The sequence below is a fragment of the Oncorhynchus gorbuscha genome, unplaced genomic scaffold (genome assembly GCF_021184085.1).
Source record: "Oncorhynchus gorbuscha isolate QuinsamMale2020 ecotype Even-year unplaced genomic scaffold, OgorEven_v1.0 Un_scaffold_1285, whole genome shotgun sequence".
Taxonomy (NCBI): domain Eukaryota; kingdom Metazoa; phylum Chordata; class Actinopteri; order Salmoniformes; family Salmonidae; genus Oncorhynchus; species Oncorhynchus gorbuscha.
The window spans coordinates 61,114-76,677 of record NW_025746106.1 but is presented as its reverse complement, the minus strand read 5'-3'; the positions used below and the strand labels follow the sequence as shown (position 1 = coordinate 76,677).

Genomic DNA, 15,564 nt, shown 5'->3' with positions numbered 1-15,564 from the left:
CTTGTGACGTATTTATCGTTAATGTGATGACATGCTATTTATTGAATAATTAACTATGTTTATAATTACGTGATTAAATTAATCCTGTAACCATTAACTCAGTATCCTGGGGCACCACGGGAAAAGTTTGTTTAATGAGTTACTGATAAAAGCACACTTGGATACATTTGTAAACTATGCTTAGTTTAACCCTGACACTTTGCCCCGAATTGCCGCTCTTATGGGTCAGAATTATAATGCATGTATTTACGTGTTGAAGGACTCCGTTGGGTACCTCTTCATGGGCCGAGTTCCGCTTAGTGGGATAGGTTTGGCCGACGCCCTGATCTTTCGAGGGCTGCGTCTCCTTTGTTATTAGGTGTAAGTCTCTGATTGTCCACACGATGTCATAATGCCCTTTCTCTTGGTTGTCTGTTTCCTTGCACTCGTTCTGTGAGAGTGGTCTTCTTAGGAGGCTAATCAGCCATGTCGACGCTCCCAGCTTGGGTAGGAGGGCCGTGTAGACAACCGATGACTTGAAGAGAATAACCGATTGGTCCTTCTTGAATTCACCTTCTTAGATACATCTTCTTAGATACAGTCCTAGCATTGATTGTTAAGAGGTTTCTTTTCCTCTTCCTTGTGTTGCGTTCTGGGGTTGCAGCGTGCAGTCAACTTAGTCAAGTATGTAAATTCTTAACTCACATGTTTTATACCACAGGGTAGAAAGCCCCGTCTTTATGACACACTCTCTAGGTTCCTTGGGGCGTAGAAAGCCCCGTCTTTATGACACACTCTCTAGGTTCCTTGGGGCGTAGAAAGCCCCGTCTTTATGACACGCTCTCTAGGTTCCTTGGGGCGTAGCTAGTTACAAGGCAAGGTATTAGAACTTACTACGATCTCGTTTAGACAACTAGAATTACAGTTCATCGTTACAAAAACATTCTCTTTGGTATGGATATTTTCTACACAACGCGCAGTATGTAAACATGCATATTTAATGAAAACTCTGAAAGTTAATGTTTTCGTTATAGCGCTGTCATTTAACTTAATGACGTCACAAAAATCAACATTCATTCTCATATTCCATCTATCATTGTTACCACCATTTTGGTTGATGAAATATAATGTCCCAAAGTCCATTTATTTCATGTTACAGTTCTGAGGTAGATTCTCCATAAGGCCCACACAGACATTCCAGTCCTAAACATTAAATGAAAAAGGATTAGTCTGCTGCCTTAAGATTTACAAAGGGTGTGAGGTATCATAAACACCCCCTCCCATCAATCCCTCTATACCTCCCCCTCTGCGGGAGGCAGAGATATCCCTGTAGAACCATGATCCACTGTAACCTGATCCTCACAGGCCAGTCATGACACAACTGAAATATTACATTTACATCAGTATTCCTGACCCTTTACTCAGTACTATATTGAAGCACCTTTGGCAGCGATTACAGCATCAAGTCTTCTTCGGTATGATGCTACCAGCTTGGCTTCGGGAGTTTCTTCCATTCTTCTCTGCAGATCCTCTTAAGCTCTGTCAGGTTGGATGGGGGAATGTTGCTGCACAGCTATTTCCAGGTCTCTCCAGAGATGTTTGATCTGGTTCAAGACCGGGCTCTTGCTGGGCCACTCAAGGACATTCAGAGACTTGTCCCAAAGCCACTCATGCGTTGTCTTGACCTTGTGCTTAGGGTCATTGTCCTGTTGGAAAGTGAACCTTCGTCCCAGTCTGAGGTCCTGAGCGTTCTGGAGCAGGTTTTTTATAAAGGATTTCTCTGTACTTTTCTCTGTTCCTCTTTGCCTCGATTCCAACTAGTCTCCCAGTCCTTGCCACTGAAAAACATCCCCACAGCATGATGCTGCCACCACCATGCTTCCCCGTAGGGATGGTGCCAGGTTTCCTCCAGATATGATGTTTGGCATTCAGGCCAAAGAGTTCAATATTGGTTTCATCAGACCAGATAATCTTGTTTCTCATGGTAAGAGTCTAAGTGCCTTTTGGCAAACTCCAAGCGGGCTGTCATGTGCATTTTCCTGAGGAGTGGCTTCCGTCTGGCCACTCTACCATAAAGGCCTGATTGATGAAGTACTGCAGAGATGGTTGTCCTTCTGGAAGATTCTTCCATCTCCACAGAGGAACTCTAGAGCTCTGTCAGAGTGACCATCGGGTTGTTCGTCACCTCCCTGACCAAGGTCCTTCTCCCCCGATTGCTCAGTTTGGCCAGGCAGCCAGACACTAGGAAGAGTCTTGGTGGTTCCAAACTTCTTCCATTTAAGAATGATGGAAGCCACTGTGTTCTTGAGGAACTTCAATGCTGCAGAAATGTTTTGGTACCCTTCACCAGACCTGTGCCTCAACATAATCATGTCTTGGAGGTCTATGGACAATTCCTTCGACCTCATAGCTTGGTTTTTGCTCTGACATGCACTATCAATTGTGGGACCTTATATAGACAGGTGTGTGCCTTTCCAAATCATGTCCAATCATTTGAATTTACCACAGGTGGACTCCAATCAAGTTGTAGAAACATCTCAAGGATGATCAATGGAAACAGGATGCACCTGAGCTCAGATTCCAGTCTCATTGCAAAGGGTCTGAATACTTATGTAAATAAGGTATCTGTTTTTTATTTTTAATAAATTAGTAAAAATGTCTACAAAACCTGTTTTCGCTTTGTCATTATGTGTAGATTCAGTTTTAGAATAAAGCTGTATTGTAACAAAATGTGGAAAAGTCAAGGGGTCTGAATACTTTCCGAAGGTACTGTAGGGTTCAAGCATTACCCTCGTTTACATATTTGGTCCTGTCTTTAACACATCCACTGTCAGAGCAACACCACTCTGCAGATTACTGACACTGCACAGACCTGTGTAACCTGAACTCAGGCTTAACGTTATCGTCACCCCCACGTTCATTTAGCTAGGGATAATCTGGTCGGTGTCCCGTGTCTCAACATTCTTCAGGCTGATAACATAGTAAATTACAAGCTGGGAACACAAGGAGCTGCTGTGCGATACTGTATATAATGTTATAGAAGGGTTTCCAATGAGAACATTTCTATTTCGACAAGGAATCATGGTTTTCCAACCTTGTCTATTCACGGTAGTAAACTGAGAAATGTTAACGTATTACATTGCTTTAAGCGGTTTTCTCTTTCTATTCCTGATAAACACAGCACACACTGTACAGTTAAATATTACTAAGTGCTGTTGTAAAAGTATGCCTTATTGGCATGCCAAACAATAGTTGGTTTGCACACTTTTCATAGTTCCAGGTGAATAGATGAAAAAATGATTTATACCAGAATGAGACACACTGTCTGTCTTGCTCCACAATGGATCTCAAACCAACATTTCAGTCAATAGACAGAAATGTCATGGCTATAATGGTGTTTGGAATGCAAATTGAATTTCTTCACAATGGTGTTTGGAAGGCAACAAATACGCAACTCACATCACCTGCTTTACTGACATGAAATGGCTACAGGCCTTTGCTCGGATGTCGAACAATGAACGGTTTTGAAAAATGTTTATGAAGTGACAGTGTATTTTCTCTTGTTTGCACTGTCACTCTAAAGTTGACAAAACATACAGGCTAAAATCGAACTGTATTCTGTGTTATTTAGTTACTTTGGGGTGTAAGAGTTTATGTTACAGTATCTAGCTAGAACAACGCACACTCACCTCGGTTGTTGACCTGCACCCATTTGTAGAACTTGCCCTTGTAAAGCATGGTGTTAAAGTGACTGCACTGGATGAGTCTGAAGGAGGGCTGGTTGGGGGGGCAGCGGGTGCTGTTACAGATCTTGTAGCGCCTTCGCTCCCCCACGCAGTACTTCCCTCCGTACTTGGGACTGGAGGAGAGGAGAGAGTAGAGCGGAGTGTCATCCTGTTAGTGGACAAACAGGCATGTCTTTAAATGGATGATAATAGTATTTTCAGGTGGCTGTAGGGCATGTGACAACCGGGGGCGGGGGGAGGCTCAACACGGGTGACTCACATTGACATAGATACAGTATCTTTTACAAGCCTGGCCATCCCACCAATACAGGCTGAAATTTCAGGAAGTCTTTTCAAACAGATCTTACACTAAAAGGGCATTATCATCATTTTCATAATTTAATAGCATTATTCCAACTCAGTGTGGAATTACATATAAAATCACAGGGAAATCTAGTTTTTGAGTGCACTGGGCCTTTAAGTAAATCAGGTGATGAGGTGAAAATGAGACTACAGCACGAACTTAAATGACAGATTCTGTGTCATTCGATGGTTGAAATGTTATTTTGTGAACATAATGTGCATTTCATGTTCATTGGTCATTGAAAATAAAGGGATGACATAAGTGATGATGCGGTGAAGTCCTTACCAACACAACCAATGATAACTGCAATCAGAGACACTCCTCTTATGAATGCTAATGCTCTTCAAGCGGTCCTCAAGTGAGTTCTCTCCTCTATTGTAAGGCATTGTAATGGAAATTGAACCATTATCCTGTCCTGCTAAGCAAGGATTCAAAATGTAACAAGTACTTCTGGTTGTCATGGAGAATGTATGGGCTAAAAAGTACCATTTTCTTCAGGAATGTAGTGAAGTAAAAGTAAAAGTTGTCATTAATATAAATAGTAAAGTAAGGTACAGATACTCAAAAAAACTATTTCAGTAGTACTTTAAATTATTTTGACAGTACTTTTCACCACTGCCCAATGCCAGTCCTCCAGTAGCCCCAACAGCACAGTGCTGCCTTTTCTGACACTTCTCTCTCTGCCGTGTCGGGAAACTATGAACTCCTAACACAATCCTATTGGATCAATCAAAATGTCTGCCATTTCTCTCTCTTCCATGTCGGGAAACTATGAACTGCTAACACAATCCTATTGGATCAATCAAAATGTCTGCCACTTCTCTCTCTTCCATGTCGGGAAACTATGAACTCCTAACACAATCCTATTGGATCCCATCAATCAAAATGTCTGCCACTTCTCTCTCTGGTCTGATGGAACATGGTCTGATGGAACATGGTCTGATGGAACATGGTCTGATGGAGCATGGGTCTGATGGAACATGGGTCTGATGGAACATGGGTCTGATGGAACATGGGTCTGATGGAACATGGGTCTGATGGAACATGGGTCTGATGGAACATGGTCTGATGGAACATGGGTCTGATGGAACATGGTCTGATGGAACATGGTCTGATGGAACATGGTCTGATGGAACATGGTCTGATGGAACATGGTCTGATGGAACATGGGTCTGATGGAACATGGTCTGATGGAGCATGGTCTGATGGAGCATGGTCTGATGGAGCATGGTCTGATGGAGCATGGTCTGATGGAGCATGGTCTGATGGAACATTGTCTGATGGAACATTGTCTGATGGAACATGGTCTGATGGAACATGGTCTGATGGAACATGGTCTGATGGAACATGGTCTGATGGAACATGGTCTGATGGAACATGGTCTGATGGAGCATGGTCTGATGGAGCATGGTCTGATGGAACATGGTCTGATGGAACATGGTCTGATGGAACATGGTCTGATGGAACATGGTCTGATGGAACATGGTCTGATGGAACATGGTCTGATGGAACATGGTCTGATGGAACATGGTCTGATGGAGCATGGTCTGCATGTATAGTCCACTGGAATATCTGATACGTACAGTACCTGGACATCGGTCTTGGCCCTCGCTTCATACTCGTTGCCAAACCCACTGGCTACAGGTTATCTACAAGTCTCTGCTAGGTAAAGCCCCGCCCTATCTCAGCGCTCTGGTCACCATAGCAGCACCCACTCGTAGCACACGCTCCAGCAGGTATATCTCACTTGTCACCCCCAAAGCCAATTCTTCCTTTGGTCGCCTGTCCTTCCAGTTCTCTGCTGCCACTGACTGGAACGAACTGCAAAAAAGTCTGAAGCTGGAGATTCCCATCTCCTTCACTAGCTTTAAGAACCAGCTGTCAGAGAGGCTCACAGATCACTGCACCTGTTCATAGCCCATCTGTATACAGCCCATCTATCTACCTCATCCCCATACTGTATTTATTTATTTTGCTCCTTTTGCACCACAGTATCTCTACTTGCACATCCATCTTTTGCACATCTACCATTCCAGTGTTTAATTGCCATATTGTAATTACTTCGCCACCATGGCCTATGTATTGCCTTAACTCCCTTATTTGACCTAATTTGCACTCACTGTATATAGACTTTGTACTCTTTTTTTTCTATTGTATTATTGACTGTATGTTTTGTTCATTCTATGTGTAACTCTGTGTTGTTGTATGTGTCGAACTGCTATGCTTTATCGTGGCCAGGTCGCAGTTGCAAATGAGAACTTGTTCTCAACTAGCTTACCTGGTTAAATAAAGGTGAAGTAAATGTTTTTTTTTAAACACACCGATGTCCACATACTGATTGATATTTTGTGCTTTTAAACGTGCAGGCCTTCTTCTACCACTGTTTGTTAACAGTATTCTGTGGTAACTGCCCTAAAAACAGCCCTCTCATCTTTGGCTTTGGGGACGTTAACACAGAATTACAATACTCAGAGGTAGTTACATTGGCAAGTACCCAACAACTATTTACAAATAGTAATGTTAGTGCCACATAGTGGGTGAAAACAGAGATTAAAGAGTGTAGCTTTAAGGGTTATTTAAGTCCCTGTTTAGTACTGATGAGTCAACAGCATAAACTATATACTAACAGTAAGCGGTGCCCCTCCTGCGAGAGCCCCTTGGTGTTCTGCTTTAAAAATACATCTGAAACCAGATAACACAAGATGGTGTACCTGCCGGTGTTCACACCACAGAATGTTGCTTTGAATTTGAATGTGCGTTCTACTAATTCTAATTCTCCGGTGCAGGTGCGTAGACTAATCCATTAGGACTTACACTGGGTTGACGCAGTCCCTCTGGGCGTTCTGAACTCCGGCCCCACAGGTTCTGGAACAGGCAGACCACTCGCTCCATGGAGCCCAGCCCCCTTTGACGCTCTCAGGCTGGTGTCCCACCGCCACACACTCCCCGTCAAAGCACCACTGACAATCACACATTTCAATACTTCACTTGGATGCTCAGTGAAACATTGTGATTTATAATCTTCTAGGTCTTCATGAACTAACTCATCATTTCCTTATGTTTGGGGGTACAAAAACACAGTCTCCAGTGCACGATTACAAACATACTACCAGAAGCAGCAACATTGGGCTAGCAATTCTAAAATTGATAGTTTTTTTTACCTAACTCCTCAAGTCATCCTGGTAACGAGGAGGAAAATCAAGAGAATAAAATACCCTCACCTAATCCTCACCCCACCTGGTCCCAGGAAGTGTCTAAACTCACCTAATCCTCACCCCACCTGGTCCCAGGAAGTGTCTAAACTCACCTAATCCTCACCCCACCTGGTCCCAGGAAGTGTCTAAACTCACCTAATCCTCACCCCACCTGGTCCCAGGAAGTGTCTAAACTCACCTAATCCTCACCCCACCTGGTCCCAGGAAGTGTCTAAACTCACCTAATCCTCACCCCACCTGGTCCCAGGAAGTGTCTAAACTCACCTAGTCCTCACCCCACCTGGTCCCAGGAAGTGTCTACACTCACCTAGTCCTCACCCCACCTGGTCCCAGGAAGTGTCTAAACTCACCTAATCCTCTCCCCACCTGGTCCCAGGAAGTGTCTAAACTCACCTAGTCCTCACCCCACCTGGTCCCAGAAAGTGTCTACACTCACCTAGTCCTCACCCCACCTGGTCCCAGAAAGTGTCTACACTCACCTAGTCCTCACCCCACCTGGTCCCAGGAAGTGTCTACACTCACCTAGTCCTCACCCCACCTGGTCCCAGGAAGTGTCTACACTCACCTAATCCTCACCCCACCTGGTCCCAGGAAGTGTCTACACTCACCTAGTCCTCACCCCACCTGGTCCCAGGAAGTGTTTACACTCACCTTGTCCTCACCCCACCTGGTCCCAGGAAGAGTCTACACTCACCTTGTCCTCACCCCACCTGGTCCCAGGAAGTGTCTACACTGACCTAGTCCTCACCCCACCTGGTCCCAGGAAGTGTCTACCCTCACCTAGTCCTCACCCCACCTGGTCCCAGGAAGTGTCTACACTCAACTAATCCTCACCCCACCTGGTCCCAGGAAGTGTTTACACTCACCTAGTCCTCACCCCACCTGGTCCCAGGAAGTGTTTACAATCACCTTGTCCTCACCCCACCTGGTCCCTGGAAGAGTCTACACTCACCTTGTCCTCACCCCACCTGGTCCCAGGAAGTGTTTACACTCACCTTGTCCTCACCACACCTGGTCCCAGGAAGTGTTTACACTCACCTTGTCCTCACCACACCTGGTCCCGTCGACTGCACCATCCAGCTTTGAGTGACAAGTTGTCCCCACAGTGCACCACAACGTACTGCAGACGTTCTACAGGGAAGAGACAAAGAGTCGTAGTTACTTCCTGCCCACATCAACTCAATTATGCCTCCAACATGATGAATTAAACATTAAAACATCCCTGGGAACAGTTGCTAAGGGCATGAGAGCCAGCTGTCTTCTGAGCCAGGGCCCCAGTACAGAGAGATGGCTGACATCATTTCACAAAGACACATCTAAATAATGTGTAGCTGACATGATATGTACATTTTTCAACAGAAGAACATTGAAGTAAGTTGTAATGAGCAGTTGATCTCGAAATAAGGTCGCCTTATGAATTACTATGGATTCCAACTTTCACTGCAAAGTCTGACCTTCTGGCACTCCAGGCTGGCTCAAACAGAGACTAAAAGTATTTGAGCGATTTCATATACTATTATGCTATTTGAATCCTGTTCTGGTACTGTATATAATATTGTGAAACCAATTGTGAAAATGTAGTGAACTGTGACTAATGGTCTTATTTTCTAGTTACTGTAGACATGTAGCGGCGATGTGTGTATAAAGATGAGGTATTAAGCGAGAGGCACACGTCTGCCATATCCAAAAACATACAGTACATCTGATTTACTCTGGTTATTTCCCGAGAGGTTTAGCTCAGGAAAGGATTTGGAACAGCAAACATTACCGGGTTTAAAACACGACAGAGACGTACAGCGAGGATTAGGATTAATACGATATGTTCCAAGAAAACCATTACAGAATCAAATGATATGTACTGTAGCCATCTGTGAAGTAATGCTCTCTGGCATTAAGGATGTCATTTCTCTCTACACTATCTGGGGATGTTACTTCATGAATACTTCATGAATCAATGTTGAGCCCCACAGGACGGCATATTTCAAAAGAACCTTCCATGCTGTTGTAACCGGTGTGAAATGGCTAGCTAGTTAGCGGTGCGAGCTAGTAGTGTTTCAATTGGTGACATCACTCGCTATGAGACAGTTTTTGTGGAGTGCTGGGTAACGATGCTTCATGGGTAGTGATGTGCAGTTCGCAAAATTAGTTGGTAATTTAGTTAGCTAGCTAGCCACAACTTTAACTAGGTAACCATCTTGGTCAACCATCTTGTGGAATTAAACTATTGATTCATTTACAGTTGGTACTGCATTGGTCTTTGCTAGAAAACTATATTACACGCTTCAAATCAAATCAAATTTATTTGTCACATACACATGGTTAGCAGATGTTAATGCGAGTGTTCCGAAATTCAGTAATAACCAACGAGTAATCTAACCTAACAATTCCAAAACTACTACCTTATACACACAAGTGTAAAGGGATGAAGAATATGTACATAAAGATATATGAATGAGTGATGGTACAGAGCAGCATAGGCAAGATGCAGTAGATGGTATCGAGTACAGTATATACATATGAGATGAGTAATGTAGGGTATGTAAACAAAGTGGCATAGTTTAAAGTGGCTAGTGAAACATGAATTACATAAAGATGCAGTAGATGATATAGAGTATGGTATATACATATGAGATGAGTAATGTAGGGTATGTAAACATTATATTAAGTAGCATTGTTTAAAGTGGCTAGTGATATATTTTACATCAATTTCCATCAATTCCCATTATTAAAGTGGCTGGAGTTGAGTCAGTGTGTTGGCAGCAGCCACTCAATGTTAGTGGTGGCTGTTTAACAGTCTGATGGCCTTGAGATAGAAGCTGTTTTTCAGTCTCTCAGTCCCTGCTTTGATGCACCTGTACTGACCTCGCCTTCTGAATAATAGCGGGGTGAACAGGCAGTGGCTCGGGTGGTTGTTGTCCTTGATGATCTTTATGGCCTTCCTGTGACATCAGGTGGTGTAGATGTCCTACACCGAGCCACCCAACGTCACCCACCGAGCCCCCTACGTCACCCACTGAGCCCCCTACGCCACCCACTGAGCCCCCTACGCCACCCACCGAGCCCCCTACATCACCCACGAGCCCCCTACGCCACCCACCGAGCCCCCTACGCCACCCACCGAGCCCCCCCCAGCCCCCATCACCCCGAGCCCCCTACGCCACCCACCGAGCCCCCCTACACCACCCACCGAGCCCCCTACGCCACCCACCGAGCCCCCACGCCACCCACCGAGCCCCCTACGCCACCCACCGAGCCCCCTACCCACCCACCGAGCCCCCTACATCACCCACCGAGCCCCCTACGCCACCCACCGAGCCCCTACGCCACCCACCGAGCCCCCTACATCACCCACCGAGCCCCTACACCACCCACCGAGCCCCCTACATCACCCACGAGCCCCCAAAACCACCCACTGAGCCCCTACATCACCCACGAGCCCCAGAAACCACCCACCGAGCATCCTACATCACCCAACGATCCCCCTATGTCACCCACTGAGCCCCCTACATCACACACCGAGCCCCCGTAACCCACCGAGCCCCTACATCACCCACCGAGCACCCTACATCACCCACCGAGCACCCTACATCACCCACCCCCTACATCACCCACCGAGCCCCCGTAACCCACTGAGCCTCCTACACCACCCACCGAGCCCCCTACATAACCCACCGAGCCCCCTACATCACCCACCGAGCCCCCTACATCACCCACCGAGCCCCCTACGCCTCCACCCACCGAGCCTCCTACACCACCCACCGAGCCCCTACACCACCCACCGAGCCCCCTACACCACCCACCGAGTAACCCACCGAGCCCCCTACCCTAACCCACCGAGCCCCCTACGCCACCCACCGAGCCCCCTACGTAACCCACCGAGCCCCCTACACCACCCACCGAGCACCCTACATCACCCACCGAGCCCCCTACACCACCCACCGAGCCCCTACATCACCCCCACGAGCCCCCAAAACCACCCACTGAGCCCCCTACATCACCCACGAGCCCCAGAAACCACCCACCGAGCCCCCTACATCACCCGCCGAGCCCCCTACACCACCCACCGAGCCCCCTACACCACCCACCGAGCCCCCTACGTAACCCACCGAGCCCCCCGTAACCCACCGAGCCTCCACACCACCCACCGAGCCCCCTACATCACCCACCGAGCCCCCTACATCACCCACCGAGCCTCCTACACCACCCACCAAGCCCCTACGTAACCCAACCCACCCCGAGCCCCCCCCTACACCACCCACCGAGCCCCCTACACCACCCACCGAGCCCCCTACACCACCCACCGAGCCCCTACACCACCCACCGAGCCCCTACACCACCCTACACCACCCCGAGCCCCTACACCACCCGCCGAGCCCCCTACACCACCCACCAAGCCCCCTACGTAACCCACCGAGCCTCCTACACCACCCACCGAGCACCCTACATCACCCACCGAGCCCCCTACGTAACCCACCGAGCCTCCTACACCACCCACCGAGCCCCCTACGTAACCTACCGAGCCTCCTACACCACCCACCGAGCCCCCTACATCACCCACCGAGCCTCCTACACCACCCACCGAGCCCCCTACACCACCCACCGAGCCTCCTACATAATCTTTGCTGATACACAAGCCAAGTCTTAACCTTTGCACTGGCAAAATGGTACCAAGTTCACTGCTCAGCATTTTATCCCGCCGAAAAGCTTTCTTATCATGAGGAAGATCGCTTGTGTCTGAGCCCTGAGGGGGGTGTCCGGAGGTGCGTCCGACTCTGAGAGCACTCTTAAAGATTGACCCTAGGTCAGAGACAGTGACTCCGGTCTGGCGTCCTGGTGCTGCGATAAGTACAAGCTGGTGGCATGGGATGACACGTTGGGAAGCTACTACAAGCCTCTCTGGAGAGAGACATGGTCTGCTCCCTCACACAACACCAAGGAGAGAGGGGGGCGACTGGGACTTCACCATCTACTCCATTGCTGAATGTGGAGACTTGAGATAAGAGCTCCAAAAGGACGATTTCAGGGTTTATCGGACTGGTGCTGGGAGATTGGGACGATGGAGATAGACTTGTGTGTATTTTTGTGGGGGGGGACTGACATTTTGTTTGTGAAGAGGCAGAATGGTCAGCGGTGTCTGATTCTGACGTTAGCATTGACCTTCTTGAAGCTGTTCGGCTTTAGAACGCGCTAGAGGACAATGAACAAACATCTATCGAACTGTGAGAGAGCTGATGCCCTTCTTTTTCAATTACTCGACAAACATCGCAGACAGATTGGCTGGTCCATTCGGTCATACTCAGAAGACTGTTGTGGTTATCAAAAAGGAGATAAAACAAAGAAGAAGTGAACAGAACAATCATGTCAGCCCTGCATGCTGTGTTGTGCCTCTGTGGGGAATGATAGGATGGATGTGTCAGTAGCTAGGTCCATACAATTGTTGACAAATTTGAATTTAAAAATTCTAACACCTGCAGAAAAACAATATGCTCATTTTTCCCACCAGAGATGTTTTTCCACCAAATGAACTTGATGTGTTGCGTGATGACATAGTGCACATAAACATAACTTATGAGGTTAAATTCCCATGTACCAAATACAAGAAATATAAATTAAATGTGTTTCCATCACATTTTAAACTCTGTGTGTTGCGTGATACAGCGAGGGGCCCACTCTGGTTTTGGTACATGTGCTCTAGCCAACAGCTCACACATACAGAGGGTTTAACCTGCATGATGACATTATTAGAGACAAAAGAGCAAGATTGACAAATAAAAATAAGCAGCAGCCAAGTGTCAATCCTCATGTCACCAGAATAAGACCCTGGATATTGATTGGAAAGGAGCATCAAGCTCGTCACCGTGCACTTTCACCACCCTGTGAAGTTCATCACCGTGCACTTTCACCACCCTGTGAAGTTCGTCACCGTGCACTTTCACCACCCTGTGAAGTTCATCACCGTGCACTTTCACCACCCTGTGAAGTTCGTCACCGTGCACTTTCACCACCCTGTGAAGTTCATCACCGTGCACTTTCACCACCCTGTGAAGTTCGTCACTGTGCACTTTCACCACCCTGTGAAGTTCGTCACCGTGCACTTTCACCACCCTGTGAAGTTCTTCACCGTGCACTTTCACCACCCTGTGAAGTTCTTCACCGTGCACTTTCACCACCCTGTGAAGTTCGTCACCGTGCACTTTCACCACCCTGTGAAGTTCATCACCGTGCACTTTCACCACCCTGTGAAGTTCATCACCGTGCACTTTCACCACCCTGTGAAGTTCATCACCGTGCACTTTCACCACCCTGTGAAGTTCATCATAATTTATTTCATCTGTAGCCTAATAAACTGCATGCTTTCCTGAGTCGTAGTGGGAGGACCACACAAAATATCACGTGATTCCAAGTTTACTTCGATATGATGGTTATGTAAATAACCTCAATTTCTAGCATAATTCATTTTACAGACACAAAAAGATCCCACCTTGTCAAAGGTATTTTGCTTTGTCAGAATTTGCAAATTAGCGGTTTCCATCAGAGGACATGTACTTTACTCACATTAAAAAAGTAAGATGGACACCTGGTTAGTGTTTCACAAGGGAATGGAGTTATTGCTATGCAAATTTCTTACAGTCTTCAGGCCCAACCATGTGTGTGTGTGTGCGCGCATATATTAATGAGCATTTGATATATTAATGAGCATTTGATATATTAATGAGCATTTGATATATTAATGAGCATTTGATATATTAATGAGCATTTGATATATTAATGATGCTATCAAAAGGGATTTATAGTTTGTGTATTTGACGGTCTTCATGTACTTTACTACATCATACAGCTCATGTACTTTACTACATCATACAGCTTGTCCACGTTACATTTAATAATGACACCGTGGTTCTTTATTTGGGCTCTCCTTATTAAATCTCCATACAACTACAATTCATCCCTTCATTTGATGTAATATCTTCATCCCTCCATCAGCCAGTTAGTGATTGGTAAACATGTATCCTCGTTGTATACGAAACGCTTACTTACTAACGAGCTAGTAAATTACATCCCAACTCGGAATAACTAAATCCTGCTAAATCACGCATAAATGTCAATTCAGACCTGAAGTTATGATTCAGCCTTAAAACCCACAACCACTTGGTTCTAATCTTGGAATGTCGTCATTTCAACAAGATTTGCCCGTTGGGAAAAGTGTCAAATTCTCACTCATTTATTTGATTGGGAATGTTTTGTTCCAGAGTTGTTTACAAAACACAGACTAAGAAAGAAATAGTCCTCCTCCCAACCACTATCGAAAGGGGAAGAGGAAACCAATGATTCCCTAATTCCATTCAGGTTTCCTGCTTCAGTCCTGGCAATAGCACCAAAAAGGGTTGAAGGAGATGATCTATCCCACGCTTGCTTTCCTGCCCTGGTGGGCTTCCTGTAAAGCCAAGCACACGGAGTGAGCAGCTAATGTTATTCATACAAAGGGCTGTAGGAACTCCAACCCTGGATGAGAATGTTGGTGTGTGGTCTCTCTCTCTCTCTCTCTCTCTCTCTCTCTCTCTCTCTCTCTCTCTCTCTCTCTCTCTCTCTCTCTCTCTCTCTCTCTCTCTCTCTCTCTCTCTCTCTCTCTCTCTCTCTCTCTCTCTCTCTCTCTCTCTCTCTCTCTCTCTCTCTCTCTCTCTCTCTCTCTCTCTCTCTCTCTCTCTCTCTCTCTCTCTCTCTCTCTCTCTCTCTCTCTCCTCTCTCTCTCTCTCTCTCTCTCTCCTCTCTCTCTCTCTCTCTCTCTCTCTCTCTCTCTCTCTCTCTCTCCCCTCTCTCTCTCTCCCTCCCTCCCCCTCCCTCCTCTCTCTCTCCCTCCCTCCTCTCTCCTCCCCCTCCCTCCTCCCTCCCCCTCCCTCCCTCCCTCCCTCCCTCCCCCTCCCTCCTCTCCTCCCTCCCTCCCTCTCCTCCCTCCCTCCCTCCTCTCCCTCCCCCTCCCTCCCTCTCCTCCCCCTCCCTCCTCTCTCTCCCTCCCTCCTCTCTCTCTCCCTCTCTCTCCTGAAGTTATCTCTTCCCTCTCTCCCCACTCCCTTCCTCTCTCTCTCCCCACTCCCTTCCTCTCTCTCTCCACTCCCTTCCTCTCTCTCCCCACTCCCTTCCTCTCTCTTCCTCTCCCTTCCTCTCTACTCTCCCTCCCTCTCCTCTCCCCCTCTCTCTCTCCCCACTCCCTCCTCTCTCTCCCCAAATTCTCACCTCTCTGGGAACTGTTCCCTCTCTCCCCCTCCCAAAACACAGACTCCCC

The 15,564-nt window shown here is 46.9% G+C and overlaps 1 protein-coding gene across 1 annotated transcript in view; it reads right to left on the bottom strand.

Annotated features, from left to right (window-relative positions):
* Positions 1-15,564, bottom strand: part of LOC124022070 (A disintegrin and metalloproteinase with thrombospondin motifs 7-like) — a gene marked incomplete at its 5' end in the record, with an annotated part of 127,409 nt that overhangs the window by 59,368 nt on the left and 52,477 nt on the right. The window contains 3 exon segments of the mRNA XM_046337130.1: positions 3,669-3,838; positions 6,883-7,028; positions 8,322-8,414. Coding sequence (XP_046193086.1) covers positions 3,669-3,838; positions 6,883-7,028; positions 8,322-8,414 — 409 coding nt within the window.